The sequence below is a fragment of the Akebia trifoliata genome, chromosome 9 (assembly GCF_017979445.1).
Source record: "Akebia trifoliata isolate Shusen 1 chromosome 9, ASM1797944v1, whole genome shotgun sequence".
Lineage (NCBI taxonomy): Eukaryota > Viridiplantae > Streptophyta > Magnoliopsida > Ranunculales > Lardizabalaceae > Akebia > Akebia trifoliata.
In genome coordinates this window covers 21,982,019-22,006,190 of record NC_141383.1, presented here as the reverse complement: position 1 = coordinate 22,006,190, position 24,172 = coordinate 21,982,019, and the positions used below count along the sequence as shown (strand labels likewise).

Genomic DNA, 24,172 nt, shown 5'->3' with positions numbered 1-24,172 from the left:
CTGATGTGTTTGAACTCCAATACAAATTTGCCATGTAGACAATTAATGTTGTTATAGGAACGGGACATCATTAAGGATCGCGACTTAAATAAATTTTGGTGTCGAACCACTTGCCTCGGCCTATTATTATATGTATAATAGTAAAGATAAATTTTCAAAACTTCCTTTACACACACCAATCAAATTGTCGTTTGACAATCAGGCTGATGTCTTGAATTAGAATTGCCCCTTAGAAATTACAAGGGTAGCTGGATTGGGTCTAAGACGCCAGGGCACCGTAGCTACAAATAATAATGATAAGAGATATGCTAAAGTGACCTTGAGAGTGTACCTCATATATCACTTTCTTGACATGAAATCTTGATGAAAAGCATCTATGGTCCCACGTTAGAAAAGTGAGATATGAGGTACAATTTATGGTCACTTTAGCATTATTCTAATAATAATAATAGAGGGATTCTATTGCCACACCAACTTTTACTAACACTACCTTAATTTACATAAATGATCAAAGAATTAGTCCAATCTTAAGGTGACGTTAATAAAAGTTGGTGTGGCAATAAAAACTCTCTAATAATAATAATAATTTTATTACAAACATTTTTAATCCATCAAATTTTATTCGTAAAATAGTAGATGAGGTAAGGATATTCTCAATTAATACATGACAATATATTTTAAAATTTTAACATGCACAAGAGCAACTCCAATGCAGTACCCTTCCTTCTACCCAACAATTCCCAACTGTCGATATGGGTAATGGAGTTCAAAAATTTTAACTCCAACACAGGACCCATCATCACCAATTTTTGAGATCCAAATTTTCGATACTAAAATAGAGGTACTCTCACTTAGTTGTCCATCCTTTTTGGAGGGAAAGAATTTGAGCAATTATATTGAAAAAAAAGTTAATTTCAATTTTTTTTTAAATTTAAGTTGAATTAAAAAATTATTAAACAATTTAAAAATAACACTTATAAGTATTAGAGTGCATGTTACATGGATACTCATAATTGCTATCCATAATACCTAAAATGGGTATCAGTAGAGGGTGCTCTAAGAGGTGATATAGCTGCTGCTTTTCATTGACTATGTACCGTTGAAAATTTAACGGATTTATAAATTTGATTTGTGATGAACGCACGGAGTCTTAGTACGCGATTGGGTACGTGGATGACGTGTTAAGAGCACAGAACCATAGATCGTTTTCATCGGGATACACTGGAAAAAGATGTGCGGTTCTCTGCCCTTACCACGTCATTCGCGTACTCAACCGCGTGCAGAAGTAAGCATTTTTCACGTAGAGGAGACCAAACGCAGTAAAAGAGATTCATGGAATCCCCATGGATCTTCAGATTCCAGGTAAGCAGAATCATTTACAACTCAGAACAGAACCAATCAAGAGATTCAAAACAAACCCATTTCAAATTTCCTCACTAACATCTTCTCTGCAATCTCTGAGCTCTTGGGTATGTTGGGTTTCTCTTGTATTCATCTCTGAAACTCCTTAGATTCTAAAAACAAAAGAACCAGAACCATTTCTAAGATTTCGACTAACTTTTTGTAAGATTTCTCTACTTTTGGAGGAAACTGAGGTTGGTTGATTGATCTGATTATTGATGATTTAAGTCAAATGGGTTTCCTGTCGTTTTGTTGGAACATGCTACAACTAGTCCAATTACATAATTTTCTGTTCATAAGTGGTTGATTTGTATACTCTCACTTGTTTGTTTTTTATTATTATTTTTTGGTGGGATTGAATATATGCAGTTTTCATATTAGAAGCAATAATTGTTCTCTTTTTGGTGTTTTCTGTGATTTACAAATACTTGTATACATTTGGGTTCCTTGATTCTATCTGATAATCTCTTCAATATGGTGAGTGGTAAATGGGTTTTCTTAATTTCCTCTAAAACTCCAACTCTCTCTTTCTCTCTCTCTCTCACTGTTCAATGGTGTTGTAATTCTCTATGTTTCCATTGTACTTAATCTGTTCAATTTATATACAAAGTGTTTTGTGGCTTCTTAGTGCGTAAGCTATATCTAGCTAAAATGCAGGTCAGATGATTTAGATCTAACAGCTTCTTCTGTTGTAGGATTTTGCAGATTTTCCTTTATTGATTTCTTGTTCAATCGAGCCAATTTGGTTTAGTGGGTTGAAGATGTATGTGGTGGAGAGTAAGGGGGGTGCCATAGCCTGTATGTTGCTTGCCCTTCTCTTCTTGGGTACTTGGCCAGCTATTATGACACTCTTAGAGAGACGTGGTCGGCTTCCACAACACACTTACCTTGATTACTCAATCACAAATCTCTTAGCTGCCATCATCATTGCTTTAACGTTTGGTCAAATCGGCGAGAGCAAACCCAATTCACCAAATTTCATTACTCAGCTTTCCCAAGTGAGTCACTATTTTTTAACAATCAAGTTTTATTCAATGTTGATTGAATTTGGTTTAGTTATTTTCGGTGAATTCTGTCTGTCTTAGAATGGGAGTTGTAGATAGAGGTCTTGAATCTAGTTGATGATTGTTCGGTAGCATTGTACCAGACATTTATTCCCATATTGGGCTCACAATGGTTCATGTCGAAGAAATGTTCAAGTGAACCTTCTAAAACTTTATTTGAAGTTAAACGAACAAATTCTTCTTAATTTTGATGTAAAAAAAGCTGTTATTCAATCACTCTTATGACGCCTATTCTTGCTTGATCTAATTCATACAAACCGATATTTTTGAATCAAACTCTCAGATTCTAACCTTTTAAGTGTTTTATCATTCTTCTTCTCCATATTATAGATCACTAATTGGTCTTAAATATTTTTGGGTAATTGATGCAGGACAATTGGCCTTGTGTGTTGTTCGCAATGGCAGGTGGGTTGGTTCTTAGCCTTGGTAACCTTTCTACACAATATGCTTGGGCTTTCGTCGGTCTATCAGTAACCCAAGTGATCACCTCAAGCATAACTGTTGTTATAGGTACATCTCACATAAACCGAAAAATAATTCCGTCAATTTCTTTTTAATGATTCTTTAACAAATTACGTGTCTCAAGAATTTGGTTGTAAATCCATCCTCCATGTTATAGGTACAACTTTGAATTACTTCTTAGATAATCGAATCAATAAAGCCGAGATTCTTTTTCTTGGCGTTGGATGCTTCCTCATTGCAGTTTGTCTTGGATCCTTTGTTCATTCCTCCAATGCGGCTGATAATGAAGCAAAGCTCACTAGTTTGTCAAATAGTTATAACGACAGGACAAGGTATATTCATTTCCCCTAGTCGAGAGCAGTTTTATAAACTTGTGGCCTCTTTTTCTCTGTTTCAAGCATTTTTGTTCGGATAGAGAATGTAGATTTTCGAAGATTATTTGTGAATTTTTAGACTCTACTATAGAACCGATATGTTTGAAATTTGGCCTATTTCAGGGAAAGAGAAAGCTTGATGTTTACTGCTTCTTTTCCAAACAAAGGTAATTATGATTTTTTTCTTTTGGGATTCGACGTCGTGTTTTTGGCATCCTGGTACTAAATGAAACAATAATATTAATTTCCTGAACATTTAACTGTCAAAGATGGCACAAATGATTTGGAGAGTGTAAGTGAGTGTGTTGAGAAAGCTAAAGTTGGAACGGCAGATTTTCTCATAGAGATCGAGAACAGAAGAGCAATTAAGGTCACTAGTTCTTTTACATTGCCTACATGTTTAGTGCATCGACTTATGTAATTATAGGGAATTTCTCGGACCTCGTTTACTTCTAATGTTAATCGTCTGATAATCCTTTTAACGGGCAGGTATTTGGGAAGAACACTTTGAGTGGGCTCGGCATAACTTTCTTCGCGGGAGTGTGTTTCTCGCTATTCTCACCTGCATTCAACCTAGCAACAAATGACCAGTGGAACACTATGAAAGAAGGGGTTCCTCATTTGGTTGTCTACATTGCATTTTTCTATTTCTCGGTCTCATGTTTTGTCATTGGGATCATTCTAAATGTCATCTTCTTGTATCATCCCATACTCGACTTACCAAAATCATCTGTAAGGGCTTATATAAAAGATTGGAATGGTAGACATTGGGCCTTTTTGGCAGGACTCTTGTGTGGGTTCGGGAACGGTCTGCAGTTCATGGGGGGTCAAGCTGCGGGCTATGCAGCAGCTGATGCAGTTCAGGTTAGTGCTACATATATCTCTCCTACATTAAGTGCAAATAGTTCGCGAAAAAACCTTTTAATAAATTGATGAACTTGTACCAATCATACATGCATTTGAAAGTTTATCTACATCATCATCAAATCCTCATCGTAGAATCTGGGGTGGGTTGAATGAATCTCGTCCTCAACTTTATATGTACTATAGTCATGTTATGTCAATTCAAGTGTGTTCATATCTGCTTTCATGACCTCAATACCTTTCTTTTAGTTCTTCTCACTTTTATAGAACTTTCAACTTGTAGGTTCCTTTTAACTGAGCCATAACAGCATCTTCAACTCACATCTTCAAATTTTTTCCTTCCAATCGACATCTTCTTCAATTTTGAGCTACTTTGAGTTCTAACTAACCCTTCTTTAAATCATTATTCATTCTTTAAAACACTATTTATTCTTTTAAAAGAATTAAATTACTTGGGGACAAAAATGATATTTAAAACATGTTCCATGAAAAGAGAAGGTCAAAAATGGCATTTATGAAAAAAGGTCCTAATATGTATTTTGAAAGGGTGAATAACAATTTAGAATCGCTCTTCAAAATTTCTTTCCTACTCTGTATTTGAAAACATGAATAGTGACATAGAGGGGGGTAGCTTCAGAAATGGAGACCAGTTGGAATCTGGTTCGGAGGTCTCTCTACCTCTATATTTAGAGATTTCAAGACCGGTTGGAGTTGCTCTAATTGGCCTTTCATGTAATTGGTTTTCTCCTTAGTTTATCACTATTGGGACTACTACTAAATTTTTACGGTTGTATTTGTTTCTAATTTGTATCTTTTTAAGTTTTTCCACTTATCTGTCTCAACATCATCATTTTGCTATGCTCAAACTATGAACACGTTTCCTAATTGCTCAATATATACATAATCTTAGAAACTAAGACGACGAACTCCATTTTGATTTGTATATGTCTAGGCACTTCCACTTGTCAGCACCTTTTGGGGCATAGTTTTGTTCGGGGAGTACAGGAGGTCGTCTAGAAGAACATATATTTTGCTCGTGAGCATGTTGTTCATGTTCATGGTGGCTGTTGGGGTGCTCATGGCATCTTCTGGCCATCGCCAAACATCATAATGCGGGAGACAAGACAGACCCCCCTCTACCCCTATACCGATCTACGGAGGTCCGTTTGAGCTTGACGACCAGAAAGCTTAAACTTCAACATGGTGATACCTTTTGTTGATATTGACTCAATTTAATGTATTTGTGGGGATAAACCCATTATTAGATGTGTTTCGATTTGAAATTTGTCAAATCGTGTGTTAAGGGGAAAAAATTTTGAAAAACGTGAGTTCACAATGTATGTTATTGGTTGTATGCGATTTATTTGTGGCAGCATATTGCTGGTATTTTGTAAGTAATCTGTAAAAAATTTGCGTAAATTATCAGAAAATTAATTCATTTTAACAGTTCTTAAAACATTTCGATCAAAATTGCAAATTTATTCGACTCCTCTTCGTGCAAGCATGTTTAATGCTTGCTGGTTGAAGCTTTGATCAAGTTTATGTTCTTTTTCTTTGACCTAAAATGTATTGAAAAATGTTATATTTTCAAAACTTGGTGGCCTCTTGATTTACACTTTTGCATGTTGAGAAACTTCAATGAAGATGGCCATGCAACCGTCGGAATTAGTCTACATCCCAAAAGGATGTGGGATACCCTACATTGTAGAAAAAATTGACAGCCATTGAACCCCCAAAAATATCTTATTATTTCTTTTTTTTTCTCAAGTTCTAAGAATTTTGTGCTCTATATCCATATTGGGAAATTTTATTGACACGCCACAATATCTAAGGGCAGGCTAGGTTGAAAAAAAAAATTATAATTTTGTTTTAAGGGCACCGTCGTCTTCTTCGGTGAACCAATACGCTAGAAACTGGCCACAAGCCAGAATCTTCTCTCTCTCTCTCTCTCTCTCTCTCTCTCTCTCTCTCTGTATTTTTCTTTTTCTTCTCTAATCTCTTTCCCTCTCTTTGGTTTTCTTCTTCTTCTCTTCCTCCTCACTAGAGTCGTCGAAATCATTGGAGATGAGAGGGGTGCCCTTTGACATGGAGTGACCACAACTTTTTTTGGATTTTTAGAGATGTCCCTAAAAATTGGAGAGCCCTTAGCATTCTACAGTGTGTCAATATAATTTCCCATCCATATGGCATTTCATCATGTTTTTGGGTACCACGTTGATGTGTGGTACGCCCGTGTGGAACTCATTTGCCAAGCAAGAATCATTTGCATGTTGCATTTCGTAAAGAAAGTTTTTCAAAACTAACGATACCATTGAAATTTTCAGATGAACTCTAACTTTTCACTATATTTAAGTGGGTTATAGCGAATTATCAAGATATATTTCCAAAACTTCTAAGTAATAATAATAATTGAATCAAATCTCAAAAGTTCTTCGGACTCGTTCTCTCCCAAATCACATGGGATTATCCTCTATGTATAGATTTTATAAAGCAATGGAACTTGGGTTTTAGCACAAGAGTCATGAAAATTCAAGTTTGAGAGCTCAAATCAACTTTTTCCGATCCAACCATATAGGTACTTAGAGGTGAAAGGTGATGGTTCATGGTAAAGCACCACAACATTGTCTATAAGGGGGATTTAGTGCTTTTAAACTCTTTTTTTTTTAAGTGGATACTAATAGGTGGTATGTACTAATATACATGTATTACAAAGTAATTTTGAAGATGACATAATAAAAGGATATTATTGTACCTTAGAAAACTAACTCAAGTGGTTATATGGGATTGTAATTTTAAATGGTAAGGGTTCTTTTGTAATTTAAAATATTAACTAAGCTGACTTTAAAGATGTAATAATTACAATTTTAGAAAATTAGTTAACATGGTAGGAATCATGGGATTGTAATTTTATTCATTTTAATGAAAATGACCCTGATATAAAATTAAATGTAAAACGGGGCATTTTTTATCTTCCACATTTTGGTGTCAACAAACACCTATTGGACCATCTCCCCCTCCCCCCCCCCCTCTTACGTTCCTTGACCTGACAGTTACAGAATCATAAGCCTTTTTCTTGTGTATCCCAAAGCAAAGGATCTACGGTTCTGCGATGGGGGCGTATGAAAAAAGAGCGTTAGATTATCACGACTCTATAAAATTATTTCGATTAATATTTTTCATTTTTGGTCTTGAATACCCTTAAATGTGTCCAATTTTAAAGTCTTGGATTTCCCAAAATGAGCATACTTCTACATCTCCTTTATTGACTAAGCTCTTAGGAAATATCTTTTCAAACTTTTGATATTGGATTAGGTAGGGGTTCAATGGATCGATTCCAGTATTACTAAAACCTAATATTATATTCAATAAATTTTGGCTATTACGAGTTCCAAGTCTGATTTTGGTCAAAATTATTAGTTATAATTTCAACGGAGTTTGGGTTTGTATTAAAAAATAATAATGAACAATAAAGGAAAAAAAATTTCATTTCGGAAGAAAATAGCCATGATGAGAGGTTAAGATTTTCCCTTTTAAGAAAACATTGGGCTCTAACAATGTTTGAGGCTCAACATCAAACAACTGATTGAGATGGAAGGATATTAAGAAAATTTTATGAACAATCCGAGGAAGCGGATCCTCTGTAACACACAGTTCCTGTAGCACCTTGTAGCACGTATCCAACGATTGAAAGAGAACCATATCAGTAACACAATTAGATCCCATATTTAAAATATTGGGTGATCAATAGTCGTTCATTTTCAAAGATATGGATCTGGAGGAAAAAACTGTTTTTTTATTTATTATTTTATTATTTTTTATAATCATATCGAAGCCATGATCATAAGAGCCTGAGATATTAATATTTTTTTCCTAAGATAGATCTTTTTCATCCGTTGTATATGTGCCACAAGATGCTAAGGGAACCGTGTGCTACAGAGGATCTGCTTCTAGATTTTGATCACATACTCCAAAACACCTCAATATATGTCAAATAAGTCACAATCAGAGGAAATTATGAAAGGAAGATATTTTTGCATCTCATGTTGCGATTTAATTACGTGGCATGTATTGAGGTCAGGGAGGAGGGTTTTACTCCTCCATCATAGATGTATATAATCTGCACTGTTTTATGAAACTTAAGTAATAGTATTGATCCTTTGACAAGTCTTTGATTTTGCCTCCCATCCTGGCATGGGTAGCCACAAACATTCTCTAAGAGTTAATAAAATCCCTTATCTTAATATTTTGAAACATATTAATCTCTTTTCGATATATGAGAAAAAGTAAATTTTTTTTAAAATTTTTAAAAGTTGAAAAGTAAAAAATATTTGTTTGAATTCATTTAACAAAGACTAATAATTTTCTAACTCGAGTATTTTCACTCAGTCTAACGTGGTAAGAGAAAAAAACTCGTTAATTCTTTCTCGTGTATCCCGAAGAAAACAATCAATGGTTATGTGCCCTTGCCACGCCAAACCAAGTGAAAATACACGAATTAGAGAATCACGGCTCTTTAACAATACTACTTTTAAAAAATAAAAATATTTAATAACTTTTAAGAGAAAATAGGGATAATTATCAAAAAAATACAAAAAAAAAAGTATTTATCAAAATAAATCCAATTTTTAAAATATTTCAAAAAAGATACAAAACCGGTCTTTCAAAGACCGATTTTTCTCTCTCCTCAAATTTTCTCAACACATTCTCTCTCCTCTAATATTTAAAAAAAAAAAAGAAAATTTTTTAAAACCGGTCTTTCAAAGACCGGTTTTTATCTCTCTTCATTCATTTCTCTCACCATTTCTCTCTCTTCTATTATTTAAAAAAAACAAACGAATTTTTTTTTAAAAAGTTTTTCTCTCTCTTCATTCATTTCTCTCACTCTTTTCTCTCTCCTTAAAAAAAATGAATTTTTTTTTAAATTTTTTCTCTCTCTTCATTCATTTCTTTCACCCCTTTCTCTCTCCTATTATTTAAAAAAAAACGAATTTTTTTTAAAAAAAATTTTCTCTCTCTTTACTTATCTCTTTTACCCTTCTCTTCTCTTCTCTCCAAAAGAATTACTTTAAAAAGATTATTTTTTTTTAAATAACATAGGAGAGAGAAATGAGTGAGAGAAATGAATGAAGAGAGAGAAAATTTTTTTAAAAAAAATTCGTTTTTTTTTTTTTTAAATAATAGGAGAGAGAAAGGGGTGAGAGAAATGAATGAAGAGAAAAAACATTTTTTAAAAAAATTCGTTTTTTTTTAAATAATAGGAGAGAGAAAGGGGTGAGAAAAATGAATGAAGAGAGAGAAAAAAATTAAAAAAAAAATTCGTTTATTTTTTTTAAGGAGAGAGAAAAGAGTGAGAGAAATGAATGAAGAGAGAGAAAAACTTTTTTAAAAAAAATTCGTTTGTTTTTTTAAAATAATAGAAGAGAGAGAAATGGTGAGAGAAATGAATGAAGAGAGATAAAAACCGATCTTTGAAAGATCGGTTTTAAAAAAATTTCATTTTTTTTTTTAAATATTAGAGGAGAGAGAATGTGTTGAGAAAATTTGAAGAGAGAGAAAAATCGGTCTTTGAAAGACCGATTTTGTATCTTTTTTGAAATATTTTAAAATTTGGATTTGTTTGATAAATACTTTTTTTTGTTGTATTTTTTTGATAATTGTCCCAAGAAAATATAAGCCAATTTCTACTTTTTAAAAGGTTTTTTTTTTTTTTTCCCGTAAAGTTACTTTCTACTTTATATTCAAACGGGCTCTAAGGGTCTATTTGGAAGTAAAGAATTCAAGGTAAGGTGAAAGTTGAAAAGTTATAAGTTATTATATCTACCTATTTGGAACAAACTTTGAAAGTACAAATAATTGCATTGTTACACAGCAAATCTTGATGTGGAGGAGACCATACAGACCAGAAAAGATTCATGGAATCCTCATGGATTTCTAGATTCCTTGTGAGCAGATTTACGTTAAATTCATGATAGAATCTTTTACAAAAACAAACCCATTTCAAATTCCTCATTAATATCTTCTCTGCAATAACTGACCTCTTGGGTACGTTGAGTTTCTCATATTTTCATCTCTGAAACTCTTTAGATTCTAAAAACAAAAGTCCTTTTCTAGGATTCTAACCCACTTTTTTTACTTTAGAGGAATCTGAGGATGGTTTCCGTGATTAAATGATTGGAGTCAAATGGGTTTAGTGTAGTTTAGTTCTAAAATGCAAAAAGTAGTCCAATTTCATCTTTTTCTGTTGTTTAAAATATTGTATAATCTCTCTTTTTTCTTTCCTTTTGTTTATTTGTGGTGTTGAATATTTGTAATTTTCATATAAGAATCAATCTCTCTCTCTCTCTCTCTCTTTGTTTGAATCTTCAGCAAGTCAACAAGACCTTATAATAGTTAGTAATTCTCTTATGCATTCCTTTATATGTAGTATGTTGATGTTCAATTTAATACAATCAAACTGATGTGGGTATGCTAACTGTAGCTAAAAAACAGCTCAGATGTTTAAGGTCTAATAGCTTCTTTTATTGTAGGATTTTTCTAGTTTTCCTTTAGCGAATTCTCGTTCAATCGAACCGTTCTGGTTTAGTTGGTTGAAGATGTATGAAGTGGAGAGCAAGGTAGGTGCCATAGCTTGTATGTTCCTTGCCCTTCTCTTCTTGGGTACTTTTCCAGCTATTATTATGCTCTTAGAGAGACGTGGTCGGCTTCCACAGCACACTTACCTTGATTACTCAATCACGAATTTCTTAGCCGCCGTGATAATTGCTTTAACCTTTGGCCAGATCGGTGACCTGATTCACCAAATTTCATTACTCAGCTTTCACAAGTGAGTCAGTAATTTTTTTTATTTTTTATTTATCAAGTAAGCTTTATTCAGTGTTGATTGAATTTGGTTTGGCTATTTTGGTTGAATTCTGTTTGCCTTAGAATGGGAGAATGTTTTAGTTCATGATCTAATAGGTTATAGATGGAGGTTTGATTTTTCTTCTAATGTGTGTACATTTTGTTTTGCTGTGATTAGGGTCTTGAATCTAGTTGGTGATTGATTGCTAGCGTTGTACTGAAAGAAAAATGTTAGAAGAGAAAAGTCAAGTCTCATAACGAGAGCTTGGCACATATATATATAACCAATAATAAGTTAATGGACAACTATGTCCTTACGAAGAAAGAACAGAAATAAATTAATATTAGACAAACAAAAACTAACTGTTCTAATATTTCTAATACTGAATACTACCCATACTGGGTAAAAGGGGTAAAAGAGGAAAGATAGTAAAGCTAGAGGAATATTATTGAAAGGGGGGGAGCAAAAGAGGAAAGATAATAAAATTAGAGGGATATTATATTTTTGAGGGGAAGGGGGTAGGACAGGAAAGACAATAGCATTGAAGAGGAAAGGTAATAAAGTGAGGGTAATGTGGACCCACTCCACTATAACTTACAGTTTAAACTAATGTGGTTTGGGATAGTGAAAGATGATATGAACACACTCAATAATAGAAGACGTGCTCTAGACAGATAGAAATGGAGGAGTGGGATTCATTTAGCCAACCCCAAATCCTTGGGATGAGTCTTTGATGATGATGATGATGATGATGGTATATTATATGAGGGAGTGAAATCGAACAAAAAAACTAGAGATTCAGGTTTGGAGCTTTGAGAGAGGTATTGGGAGGAAAATCTTGGGCTTCTCCAAGATAGTGAATCACTCTTATTTCATCAGTGGACATAGGCACTACCGAACCATGTTAAATCTTGTTGTACCTTGTGTGTTCTTCATTCTATTTTTACGGCTTTCATGATTTGATATAGGATTTCATGTTCACAAGTTAACTTTCCACGTTCTTAGTAACTCTTCATTGAGTAAACTTCACTTGGTACAAGTTGTTTTACAAAGAAATATAACTAGAATTATTTGGGATATAAGTGATCGTCACATTGAATTGGGACCTTTTGTTAGTCAAGAGATGAAGAAATTTTTGGGACTGATTGAAATGCGCAGTTAAAACTATATTCGAAATTACACGAATAAATTCTTCCTTCTGATAATGTTAGATCACTGCGAGGACCACGATTCTTTCTTGAACTAATTCATACAAACCGTTGTTCGAATTAATCTCTTATATTCTAATCTTGCAGTGTTTTATCATTCTTTTTCCTCATATTTTAGATCACTTGTCTTAAATATTTTCGGGTAATTGATGTAGGACAATTGGCCATGTGTGTTGTTCGCAATGGCAGGCGGGTTGGGTCTTTGCCTTGGGAACCTTTCTGTACAGTATGCTTGGGCTTTCGTCGGTCTATCAGTAACCTTAGTGACCACTTCAAGCATAATTGTTGTTATAGGTACATCTCACATAAACCGAACAATAATTTCGTTGATTTCTCTTCAAAGATCATTTAACATATTTATTATGTAACACTATAGAGTATTTGTAAACTAAGTGTCTCAATAATTTAGATGTAAATCCATCCTGAATGTTACAGGCACAACTTTGAATTACTTCTTAGATGATCGAATCAATAGAGCAGAGATTCTTTTTCCTGGAGTTGGATGCTTCCTCATCGCAGTTTGTCTTGCATATGCTGTTCATGCATCCAATGCGACCGATAATGAAGCTAAGCTTACTGGTCTGTTGAATAGTTCCAACAGTGGGACGGGGTATATTTGTTTCCCTTCCTGATATCTTTCTCAAGAGGGATTTCGTGAGCTTGTGGCATCGTTTTCTTTTTCGCCTTTTGTGATTGTTAGGGGAGTTTATTTCCAAGCATATGTCATTCATTCAGAAATGTACCAATTTTTGAAGGTCGCTTGTAAATTTGTAGACTAGTATAGAACTCATATGCTTGAAATTTGGCCTATTTCAGGGGAAAAGCAACCTCGACGTCTACAAATGCTTTTCCAAACGAAGGTAAGTAAAAGTTTTTTTGGCTTCAATGTTGTGTTTTTTGGGATCCTAGTATTGAATGAACAAATAATATTGATTTCATGAAAATTTAACTGTAAAAGATGGAACAAATGATTTGGAGAATGTAAGTGGGGGTGTCAAGAAAGCGAAAGTTGGAACTGCAGATTTTCTCATGGAGGTCGAGAACAGAAGAGCAATTAAGGTCGGTAGTTTGGGAGAACCTCTCAGACCTCATTTACTTGTAGTGATTATCTTCTGATAATCCTTTTAACGGGCAGGTTTTCGGGAAGAACGCTATAATTGGGTTTGGCATAACTTTCTTTGCGGGTGTGTGCTTCTCGCTATTCTCGCCACCGGTCAACCTAGCGACGAATGACCAATGGAACACGATGAAAGAAGGGGTTCCTCATTTGGTCGTCTACACTGCATTTTTCTATTTCTCGGTCTCATGTTTAGTCATTGGGATCATTCTAAATGTCATCTTCTTGTATCACCCCATACTCGACTTACCAAAATCATCTGTAAGGGCTTATATAAAAGATTGGAAGGGTAGACATTGGGCCTTTTTGGCAGGACTCTTGTGTGGGTTCGGGAACGGTCTGCAGTTCATGGGGGGTCAAGCTGCGGGATATGCAGCAGCCGACTCAGTTCAGGTTTGTGTGTGTGTGTGAAAGGTTATGTCCATTCAAGTATGTTCATTCTACTAAATTTTTACGAACATTCGTTTCTACCTTTATCGTTCTTAGTTTTTCTACTCATCCATCTAAACATCATTATCTTTGTTACGCTCAATCTATTGACATGTTTGTACATGTAGATGCTTATGCAAGATATAGCCTTAGAAACTAAGACGATGAACTTCATTTTGATTTGTATATGATTGATTTCAGGCACTTCCACTTGTGAGCACCTTTTGGGGCATAGTTTTGTTCGGGGATTACAGGAGGTCGTCCAAAAGAACGTACATTTTGCTTGTGAGCATGTTGTTCACGTTCATGGTGGCTATTGGGGTGCTTATGGCGTCTTCCGGCCATCGACGAACATCATAATCTGGGCCTGAAAACACTCCCCCCCTTCAAATCTTCCCATTGCTCCTATGCAAATCTACAGAGGTCCGTCTGATACTTAAATGATTCTCAGAGTTTGATGGCCAGAAAGGTTAAACTTCAGCATGGTGACGCCTTATGTTGTTATTGACTCGATTTAATGTATTTACGAGGACAAACCCATTAGTAGATATGTTTTGATTTGAAGATCTATTGGAATATGTATCTATGCAAAGTGTTATTACGATATGATCATATGCTTTTTTCAAAATAAAAATAAAAAATTACATAAAAGTGTTCACTTTTATCAGAAATTATTTCATATTAACACTTCATAAAACATTTCAAGCAAAATTACAATTTTGCTTGACTAATTCTTGGTTATTTTACTTTTGCTGACTTCTTAAATGCTTCCTGGTTAGCCTTTGGTCGGTATTTGTTCTTTTGCTTTGATATATACATATGGAAAAATGCTAGATTTTTTTATGCCAGATCAAAGCTTGAAAAATGGACAGCATTTGAGCTCTCAAATTTAGAATGTTGTGGTCAACGGCGAAAAAAATGTCATCTTTTTAAGTTGATTTTATTTACTTTCCTTGTTCTGGTGAGATTATTGGCTGAAGACTGGGTTTGAACACCGATATAACTATTCATTCTTTGAAACACTATTTATTCTCTTAAAATAATTAAATTGCTTGGGGACAAAAATGATATTTAAAACATGTTTCGTGAAAAGAGAAGGCCAAAAATGGCATTTATGAAAAAAGGTCCTAATATGTATTTTGAAAGAGTGAATAACAATTTAGAATCGCTCTTCAAAATTTCTTTCCTATTCCGTATTTGAAGACATGAATAGTGACATAGAGGGAGTATCTTCATAAATGGAGAGCAGTTGGAGTCTGGTACGGAGGTCTCTCTATCTCTATATTTAGAGATTGAAGACTAGTTGGAATTGCTCTAATTGGCCTTTCATGTAATTGGCTTTCTGCTTAGTTTATCACTATTGTGACTACTACTAAATTTTTACGGTTGTATTTGTTTCTAATTCTTATTGTCTTAAGTTTTTCAACTTATCCGTCTCAACATCATCATTTTGCTATGCCAAACTATGAACATGTTTCCTAATTGCCCAATATATACATAATCTTAGAAACTACGACGACAAACTCCATTTTGATTTGTATATGTCTAGGCACTTTCACTTGTGAGCACCTTTTGGGACATAGTTTTGTTCGGGGAGTACAGGAGGTTGTCTAGAAGAACATATATTTTGCTCATGAGCATGTTGTTCATGTTCATAGTGGCTGTTGGGGTGCTCATGGCATCTTCTGGCCATCGCCAAACATCTTAATGCAGGAGTCAGGACAGACCCCCCTCTACCCCTATACAGATCTACGAAGGTTCGTTTGAGCTTGACGGCCAGAAAGCTTAAACTTCAACATGGTGATACCTTGTGTTGATATTAATTTGATTTAATGTATTTGTGGGAATAAACCCTTTATTAGATGTGTTTCGATTTGAAATGTGTCTAATCCTGTTTTAAGGGGGGAAAAAGTGAAAAAAGTGAGTTCATAATGTATGTTATTGGTTGTTTGCGATTTATTTGTGGCAGCATATTGCTAGTATTTTGTAAGTACTCCGTAAAAAATTTGCGTAAATTATCAGAAAATCAATTCATTTTAACAGTTCTTAAAACATTTCGATCAAAATTGCAAATTTATTTGACTCCTCTTCGTGCAAGCATGTTTAATGCTTGCTGGTTGAAGCTTTGATCAAGTTTATGTTCTTTTTCTTTGACCTAAAATGATTGAAAAATGTTACATTTTCGAAACTTGGTGGCCTCTTAATTTACACTTTTGCATGTTGAGAAACTTCCATGAAGATGGACATGCAACCGTTGGAATTAGTCTACATCCCGAAAGGATGTGGGATAGCCTACATTGTAGAAAAAAATGACAGCCATTGAACTCTAAAAAATATCTTTTTTTATTTTTTATTTTTTTAGGGAATGTTTGATTGCACATGGAAATTGAAATTCATTTTCCAACCCAATCAAAAAGTCCATTAAAACATGGATTTCACTTTCCTACCCATATGGGTGGGAAAGTAAAATCCACCCATATTTTCCATCCTCAATTCTTCTCCACTCAGTATCTTCTTCTTCCCTACCACCACCATCGCCATCATTGTCATCGTCGTCATCTCCGACCACTCTCTCTCTCTCTCTCTCTCTCTCTCTCTCTCTCTCTCTCTCTTTTCTCCTTCTCCTTCTCCATCCCTCACCTCCGCCGCCACCGCCACCATTACTACCATGTTCTCCCTTCTTCTTCCACACTTACCTTTGTCGCCGCCGTCACATCCTCCCCCCTCCCTCTTCCTCTTCATCTTCATCTTCCTCTCCCCCTCCTCTCATCTTCTTCCTCCTCCTCCTCTCTTTCTTCTTCTTCTTTTTTCTCATATTTTTTCCATGATTTTATTCAAGTAAAATCAAACAATGGAATTTGTTTTTCCAATCCTACCTATTTTTCACCACTATTTTTCCATGGATTTCAAATTCCATGAAAAGTCACTTTCCATGTAATCAAACTTAAAGTTTTAAGAATTTTATGCTCTATATCCATTTAGGGAAATTTTATTGGCACGCCACAATATCTAAGGGTAGGCTAGGTTGAAAAAAAAATTGTTTTAAGGGCACTATCGTCTTCTTTGGTGAACCAATACGCCAGAAACCAGCCACAAGCCAGAATCTTCTCCTCTAATCTCTCTCTCTCTCTCTCTCTCTATATTTTTCTTCTTCTTCTCTGATCTCTTTCCCTCTCTTTGATTTTCTTCCTCTCCTCCTCCTCACTTGAGTTGTCGGAATTGTTGGCGATGAGAGGGATGCCCTTTGACAAGGAGTGACCACAACTTTTTTTGGATTTTTAGAGGTGTCCCTAAAAATTGGAGACCCCTTAGAGTTCTAACATGTGTCAATATAATTTCCCATCCATATGGCATTTCATCATGTTCTTAAATACCACGTTGATGTGCGGTACGCCCATGTGGAACTCATTTGCTAGGCAAAAATCATTTGCATGTTGCATTTCGTAAAGAAAGATTTTCAGAACTAACGATACCATTGAAATTTTCAGATGAACTCTAACTTTTCACTATATTTAAGTGGGTTATAGTGAATTATCAAGATATATTTCCAAAACTTCTTTGTAATAATAATAATTGAATCAAATCTCACAAGTTCTTCAAGTTCTTTGGACTCGTTCTCTCCCTAATCACATGGGATTATCCTCTATGTATAGATTTTATAAAGCAATGGAACTTGGTTTTTAGCACAAGAGTCATGAAAAATCAAGTTTGAGAGCTCAAATCAACTTTATCCAATCTAACCATATAGGTACTTAGAGGTGAAAGGTGATGGCTCGTGGTAAAGCACCACAACATTGTCTGTAAGGGGGATTTAGTACTTTTAAACTCTTTTTTTTTTAAGTGGATACTAATAGGTGGTACGTGCAAATATACATGTATTACAAAGTAATTTTGAAGATGACATAATAAAAGGATGTTATTGTAACTTAGAAAACTAACTAAAATGGTTATAGGAGTATTGGGATTGTAATTTTAAATGGTAAGGGTTCTTTTGTAATTTAAAATATTAACTAAGCCGATTTTAAAGATGTAATAATTACAGTTTTAGAAAATTAGTTGATATGGTAGGAATCATGGGATTGTAATATTATTCATTTTAATGAAAATGACCTTGATATAAAATTAAATGTAAATGTAGGGCATTTTTTATCTTCCACATTTTGTGTCAACAAGCACCTATTGGATCTTTCCTCATTATAATTGTCAAAATAATTAGCATAATTAGGGAAGGGAACAAGTGGTCAATGTTAAGAAAGTCCAAGGAGAAATGGATGGGAAAGATATGCTAAATATAAAATTGATTAATATTAATCTGACGTTCTTTTTTATACCCCCCAAATGATCTACGGTTCTATGATGGGGGAGTATGAATATAGAACGTTAGATTATCACAACTCTATAAAATTATTTTGGTTAATATTTTTCATTTTTGGTCTTGAAAAACCTTAAATGTGTTCAATTTTAAAGTCTTGGATTTCTCAAAATGAGCATACTTCTACATCTCCTTTATTGGCTAAGCTCTTAGAAAATATATTTTCAAATTAGACTTTTGATATTGGATTAGATTAAGGGAAAAAATCTCATTTCGGAAGAAACTAGACATGATGAGAGGCTAAGATTTTCCCTTCTAAGAAAACATTGGGCTCAAACAATATTTGAGGCTTAACATCAAACAAGTGTCAAGATGGGAGGATATTAAGAAAATTTTATGAACAATCATCTGGGGAAGCGGATCCTCTGTAGCACACGGTTTCTATATCATCTTGTAGCACAGATCCAACGGTTGAAAGAGCACCACATCAGTAATACAATTAGATCCCACATTTAAAATATTGGGTGTTCAATAGATGTTCATTTTCAAAGACATGGATCTGAAGGAAAAAATTATTTTTTGATTTTTTTGATTTTATTTTTTTATTTTTATTTTTTAAATCATATCTAAGTCATGATCACAAGAGGCTGAGATATTAATATTTTTTTTCTAAGATATATCTCTCTCATCCGTTGGATCTGTGTCATAAGGTGTTACGGGAAAGGATCCGTTTCTAGAATTCGATCACATACTCCACAACACCTCAAAATATGTCAAGTAAGCCACAATCAAAGGAAATTATGAAAGGAAGATATTTTTGCAGCTGATATTGTGATTTAATCATGTGACATGTATTGAGGTGTGGGAGGAGGGTTTTAATCCTCCATCCTACCTGTGTATAATCTGAACTGTTTTATGAAACTTAAGTAATATTATTGATCCTTTGAGAAGTCTTTGATTTTTCCTCTCATCCTGGCATGGGTAGCCGAGAACATTGTCTAAGAGGAAAAGAAATCCCTTATCTTAATATTGTGAAACATATTAATCTTTCTTGGATATACAAGAAAAAGTAAATTTTTTTTTTTTTTTTACTTTTAAAAGTTGAAAAAAAAAAAAAAAAAATTGTTTGGATTCATTTAACAAAGACTAATGATTTTTTGACTTGAGTATTTTCACCTGACATGATAAGGGAAAAAAAACCATTGATTTTTCCCTGTGTATCCTGAAGAAAACAATCAACGGTTATGTGCCCTTGCCACGCTAGACCGAGTGAAAATACACAAGTCAGAAAATCATGACTCATTAACAAAACTACTTTTAAAAAATAAAAATATTTAACTTTTAAAAAAGAAAAAATAAGTTACTTTCTACTTTTAAAAAATTACTTTTACGTAAAGTTGCTTTCTAATTTATATTCAAACGGGCTCTAAGGGTCTATTTGGAAGTAAAGAATTCATGGTGAAAGTTGAAAAGTCACAAAAGTTAAGTTATTATATCTACCTATTTGGAACAAACTTTGGAAGTACGATCATTAAGTGGATTATGATTTAACTTTTACTGCAACAAATCTTGATGTGGAGGAGACCAAACAGACCAGAAAAGATTCATGGAATCCTCATGGATTTCCAGATTCCTGGTAAGCAGATTTATGTTAAATTCATGATAGAATCTTTTACAACTTAGAACCAATTAAAAGTTTTAAAACAAACCCATTTCAAATTCCTTACTAACATCTTCTCTGTAATAACTGACCTCTTGGGTATGTTGAGTTTCTCATATATTTATCTCTGAAACTCTTTAGATTCTAAAAACAAAAGTCCTTTTCTAGGATTCTAACCCACTTTTTGTTTACTTTAGAGGAGTCTGAGGATGGTTTCCGTGATTAAATGATTGGAGTCAAATGGGTTTACTGTAGTTTAGTTCAAAAATGCAAAAAGTAGTCCAATTTCTGTTGTTTAGAATATTGTAAAATCTCTCTTGTTCCTTTCTTTTTGTTTATTTGTGGTGTTGAATATTTGTAATTTTCGTATAAGGATCAATTCTCTCTCTCTCTCTTTGTTTGAATCGTCAGCAAGTCAACAAGACCTTATAATAGTTAGTAATTCTCTTATGTATTCCTTTAGATGTAGTATGTTGATGTTCAATTTTAATACATAATGTTTTGTGGGTTCTAAGGGAAAGTGGGTATGCTAAGTGTAACTAAAAAACAGCTCAGATGTTTCAGGTCTAACAGCTTCTTTTATTGTAGGATTTTTCTAGTTTTCCTTTATCGAATTCTCGTTCAATCGAACCAATCTGGTTTAGTGGTTTGAAGATGTATGTAGTGGAGAGCAAGGTAGGTGCCATAGCTTGTATGTTCCTTGCCCTTCTCTTCTTGGGTACTTTTCCAGCTATTATGATGCTCTTAGAGAGACGTGGTCGGCTTCCACAGCACACTTACCTTGATTACTCAATCACGAATTTCTTAGCCGCCGTGATCATTGCTTTAACCTTTGGCCAGATCGGCGAGAGCAAACCTGATTCACCAAATTTCATTACTCAGCTTTCACAAGTGAGTCAGTAATTTTTATTTTTTTTCAAGTAAGCTTTATTCAGTGTTGATTGAATTTGGTTTGGCTATTTTGGTTGAATTCTGTTTGCCTTAGAATGGGAGAATGTTTTAGTTTATGATCTAATAGGTTATAGATTGAGGTTTGATTTTATTCTTCTAATGTGTGTACATTTTTGTTTTGTTGTGATAAGGTCTTGAATCTAGTTGGTGATTGATTGCTAGCGTTGTACTGAACACTACCCATATTGGGTTAAAGAGGAAAGATAGTAAAGCTAGGGGGATATTATTGAAAATGAAGGGGTAAAAAAGGAAAGACAATAAAATTGGAGGGATATTATATTATTGAGGGGAGGAGAGGAAAGACGATAACGTTGAAGAGGTTGAAGAGGAAAGGCAATGATGAAATTGGACTAATGTGGTTTGGGATAGTGAAAGATGATATGAACACACTCGATAATAGAACATGTGCTCTAGACAGATATAAATGGTGGAGTGGGATTCATTTAGCTAACCCCAAATCCTTGGGATAAGTCTTTGATGATGATGATGATGGTATATTATACGAGGGAGTGAAATCGAACAAAAAAACTAGAGATTCAGGGTTAGGAGGCTTGAGAGAGGTATTGGGAGGAAAATCTTGGGCTTCTCCAAGATAGTGGATCACTCTTATTTCATCAGTGGACATAGGCACTACCAAACCATGTTAAATCTTGTTGTACCTTGTATGTTCTTTGTTCTATTTTTACGGCCTTCGTGATTTGATACAGGATTTCACATTCACAAGTTGACTTTCCACGTTCTTAGTAACTCTTCATTGAGTAAACTTCACTTGGTACAAGTTGTTTTACAATGAAATATAACTAGAATTATTTGGGATACAAGTGATCGTCACATTGAATTGGGACCTTTTGTTAGTCAAGAGATGAAGAAATTTTTGGGACTGATTGAAATGCGCAGTTAAAACTATATTCGAAATTACACAAATAAATTCTTCCTTCTGATAATGTTAGATCACTGCGAGGAACCCGATTCTTTCTTGAGCTAATTCATACAAACCGATGTTCGAATTAATCTCTTAGATTTTAATCTTGCAGTGTTTTATCATTCTTCTTCCTCATATTTTAGATCACTTACTTGTCTTAATAATTTTCGGGTAATTGATGTAGGACAATTGGCCATGTGTGTTGTTCGCAATGGCAGGTGGGTTGGTTCTTAGCCTTGGGAATCTCTCTACACAGTATGCTTGGGCTTTCGTCGGTCTGTCGGTAACCTTAGTGACCACTTCAAGCATAATTGTTGTTATAGGTACATCTCACATAAACCGAACAATAATTTCATTGATTTCTCTTCAAAGATCATTTAACATATTTATCATGTAACACTGTAGAGTATTTGTAAACTAAGTGTCTCAATAATTTAGTTGTAAATCCATCCTGAATGTTACAGGCACAACTTTGAATTACTTCTTAGATGATCGAATCAATAGAGCCGAGATTCTTTTTCCTGGCGTTGGATGCTTCCTCATCGCAGTTTGTCTTGCATCCGCTGTTCATGCATCCAATGCGGCCGATAATGAAGCCAAGCTTACTGGTCTGTTGAATAGTTCCAACAGCGGGACGGGGTATATTTGTTTCCCTTACTGATATCTTTCTCAAGAGGGATTTTGTGAACTTGTGGCCTCTTTTTCTTTTTTGCCTTTTGTGATTGTTAGGGGTGTTTATTTTCCAAGCATTTGTCATTCATTCAGAAATGTACCAATTTTTGAAGATTGCTTGTAAATTTTTAGACTAGTATAGAACTCATATGCTTGAAATTTGGCCTATTTCAGGGGAAAAGCAACCTCGACGTCTACAAATGCTTTTCCAAACGAAGGTAAGTAAAATTTTTTTTGGATTCAATGTCGTGTTTTTTGGGATCCTAGTATTGAATGAACCAATAATATCGATTTCATGAAAATTTAACTGTCAAAGATGGAACAAATGATTTGGAGAGTGTAAGTGGGGGTGTCAAGAAAGCGAAAGTTGGAACTGCAGATTTTCTCATGGAGGTCGAGAACAGAAGAGCAATTAAGGTTGTAGTTTGGGAGAACCTCTCGGACCTCATTCACTTTTAGTGATTATCTTCTGATAATCCTTTTAACGGGCAGGTTTTCGGGAAGAACACTATGATTGGGCTTGGCATAACTTTCTTTGCTGGCGTGTGCTTCTCACTATTCTCACCTGCGGTCAACCTAGCGACGAATGACCAATGGAACACGATGAAAGAAGGGGTTCCTCATTTGGTCGTCTACACTGCATTTTTCTATTTCTCGGTCTCATGTTTCGTCATTGCGATCATTCTAAATGTCATCTTCTTGTATCACCCCATACTCGACTTACCAAAATCATCTGTAAGGGCTTATATAAAAGACTGGAATGGTAGACATTGGGCCTTTTTGGCAGGACTCTTGTGTGGGTTCGGGAACGGTCTGCAGTTCATGGGGGGTCAAGCTGCAGGATATGCAGCAGCCGACGCAGTTCAGGTTTGTGTGTGTGTGAAAGGTTATGTCCATTCAAGTATGTTCAGTCTAATAAATTTTTACAAACATTCGTTTCTACCTTTATCGTTCTTAGTTTTTCTACTCATCCATCTAAACATCATTATCTTTGTTACGCTCAATCTATTAACATGTTTGTACATGTAGATGCTTATGCAAGATATAACCTTAGAAACTAAGACGACGAACTTCATTTTGATTTGTATATGATTGATATCAGGCGCTTCCACTTGTGAGCACCTTTTGGGGCATAGTTTTGTTCGGGGATTACAGGAGATCGTCCAAAAGAACGTACATTTTGCTTGTGAGCATGTTGTTCACGTTCATGGTGGCTGTTGGGGTGCTTATGGCGTCTTCCGGCCATCGACGAACATCATAATGTGGGCCTGAAACACTCTCCCCCCCCCTTCAAATCTTCCCATTGCCCCTATGCAAATCTTCGAAGGTCCGTTTGATACTCAAATGATTCTCAGAGTTTGATGGCCAGAAAGGTTAAACTTCAGCATGGTGACGCCTTGTGTTGATATTGGCTCAATTTAATGTATTTACAAGAATAAACCCATTAGTAGATATGTTTCTATTTGAAGATCTATTGGAATATGTATCTATTCAAAGTGTTATTATGATATGATCAGACCCTGGAATTAAAAAAGGACATAATCGGATGAGATTTAAAACTCACATTCATTTTTCTCATTGTTGAACGAGACATCTCAAACAAAACGGAAACTTGTCCGAGACGACTCGGTCTCGTTCACGGACAAGACTACGTCTAAATGAGTTTGAAAACCATGGTTTGTGTTCTATTTGTTAATAGCAACAACATATTGCAAGTATAAAAATTTATTAATTTCATATGCTTTTTTCAAAACAAGATTACATAAAAATGTTCACTTTTATGAGAAATTATTTCATATCAACACTTTGTTAAACATTTCAATCAAAATTACAAGTTTGCTTGACTAATTCTTGGTTATTTTACTTTTGCTGACTTCTTAAATGCTTCCTGGTTA

At 34.6% G+C, this 24,172-nt stretch overlaps 2 protein-coding genes and 1 pseudogene across 5 annotated transcripts; all 3 read left to right on the top strand.

The window, feature by feature from the left end:
• The first annotated feature begins 1,347 nt into the window (after window positions 1-1,347).
• Window positions 1,348-5,574, top strand: LOC147394672 (ureide permease 2-like). 2 transcript variants are annotated; one of them, XM_086453717.1, is made up of 8 exons: window positions 1,348-1,469; window positions 2,097-2,399; window positions 2,837-2,975; window positions 3,085-3,259; window positions 3,425-3,468; window positions 3,571-3,671; window positions 3,791-4,165; window positions 5,118-5,574. In XM_086453717.1, exons 2-8 carry the CDS (start codon window positions 2,163-2,165, stop codon window positions 5,274-5,276), a joined length of 1,230 nt encoding a protein of 409 aa, XP_086309843.1. In that variant the 5' UTR covers window positions 1,348-1,469; window positions 2,097-2,162; the 3' UTR covers window positions 5,277-5,574. The 2 variants fall into 2 exon arrangements, with proteins under 2 accessions (XP_086309843.1, XP_086309844.1); XM_086453718.1 differs by lacking the exon at window positions 1,348-1,469 and adding an exon at window positions 1,749-1,878 and having other exon boundaries at window positions 5,118-5,573.
• A 4,416-nt stretch (window positions 5,575-9,990) lies between these two features.
• LOC147394671 (ureide permease 2-like) lies at window positions 9,991-14,401 on the top strand (annotated as a pseudogene). The gene is made up of 8 exons (XR_015181460.1): window positions 9,991-10,107; window positions 10,693-10,988; window positions 12,370-12,508; window positions 12,650-12,824; window positions 13,031-13,074; window positions 13,173-13,273; window positions 13,350-13,724; window positions 13,962-14,401. The product of XR_015181460.1 is annotated as an ureide permease 2-like (transcript).
• Window positions 14,402-19,559: 5,158 nt separating this feature from the next.
• On the top strand, window positions 19,560-23,840 carry LOC147394670 (ureide permease 2-like). Of its 2 annotated transcripts, XM_086454033.1 has the most exons (8): window positions 19,560-19,708; window positions 20,321-20,623; window positions 21,790-21,928; window positions 22,070-22,244; window positions 22,452-22,495; window positions 22,594-22,694; window positions 22,770-23,144; window positions 23,380-23,840. In XM_086454033.1, exons 1-8 carry the CDS (start codon window positions 19,679-19,681, stop codon window positions 23,536-23,538), a joined length of 1,326 nt encoding a protein of 441 aa, XP_086310159.1. In that variant the 5' UTR covers window positions 19,560-19,678; the 3' UTR covers window positions 23,539-23,840. The 2 variants fall into 2 exon arrangements, with proteins under 2 accessions (XP_086310159.1, XP_086310160.1); XM_086454034.1 differs by lacking the exon at window positions 20,321-20,623 and having other exon boundaries at window positions 19,569-19,708.
• The last annotated feature ends 332 nt before the right edge of the window (window positions 23,841-24,172 follow it).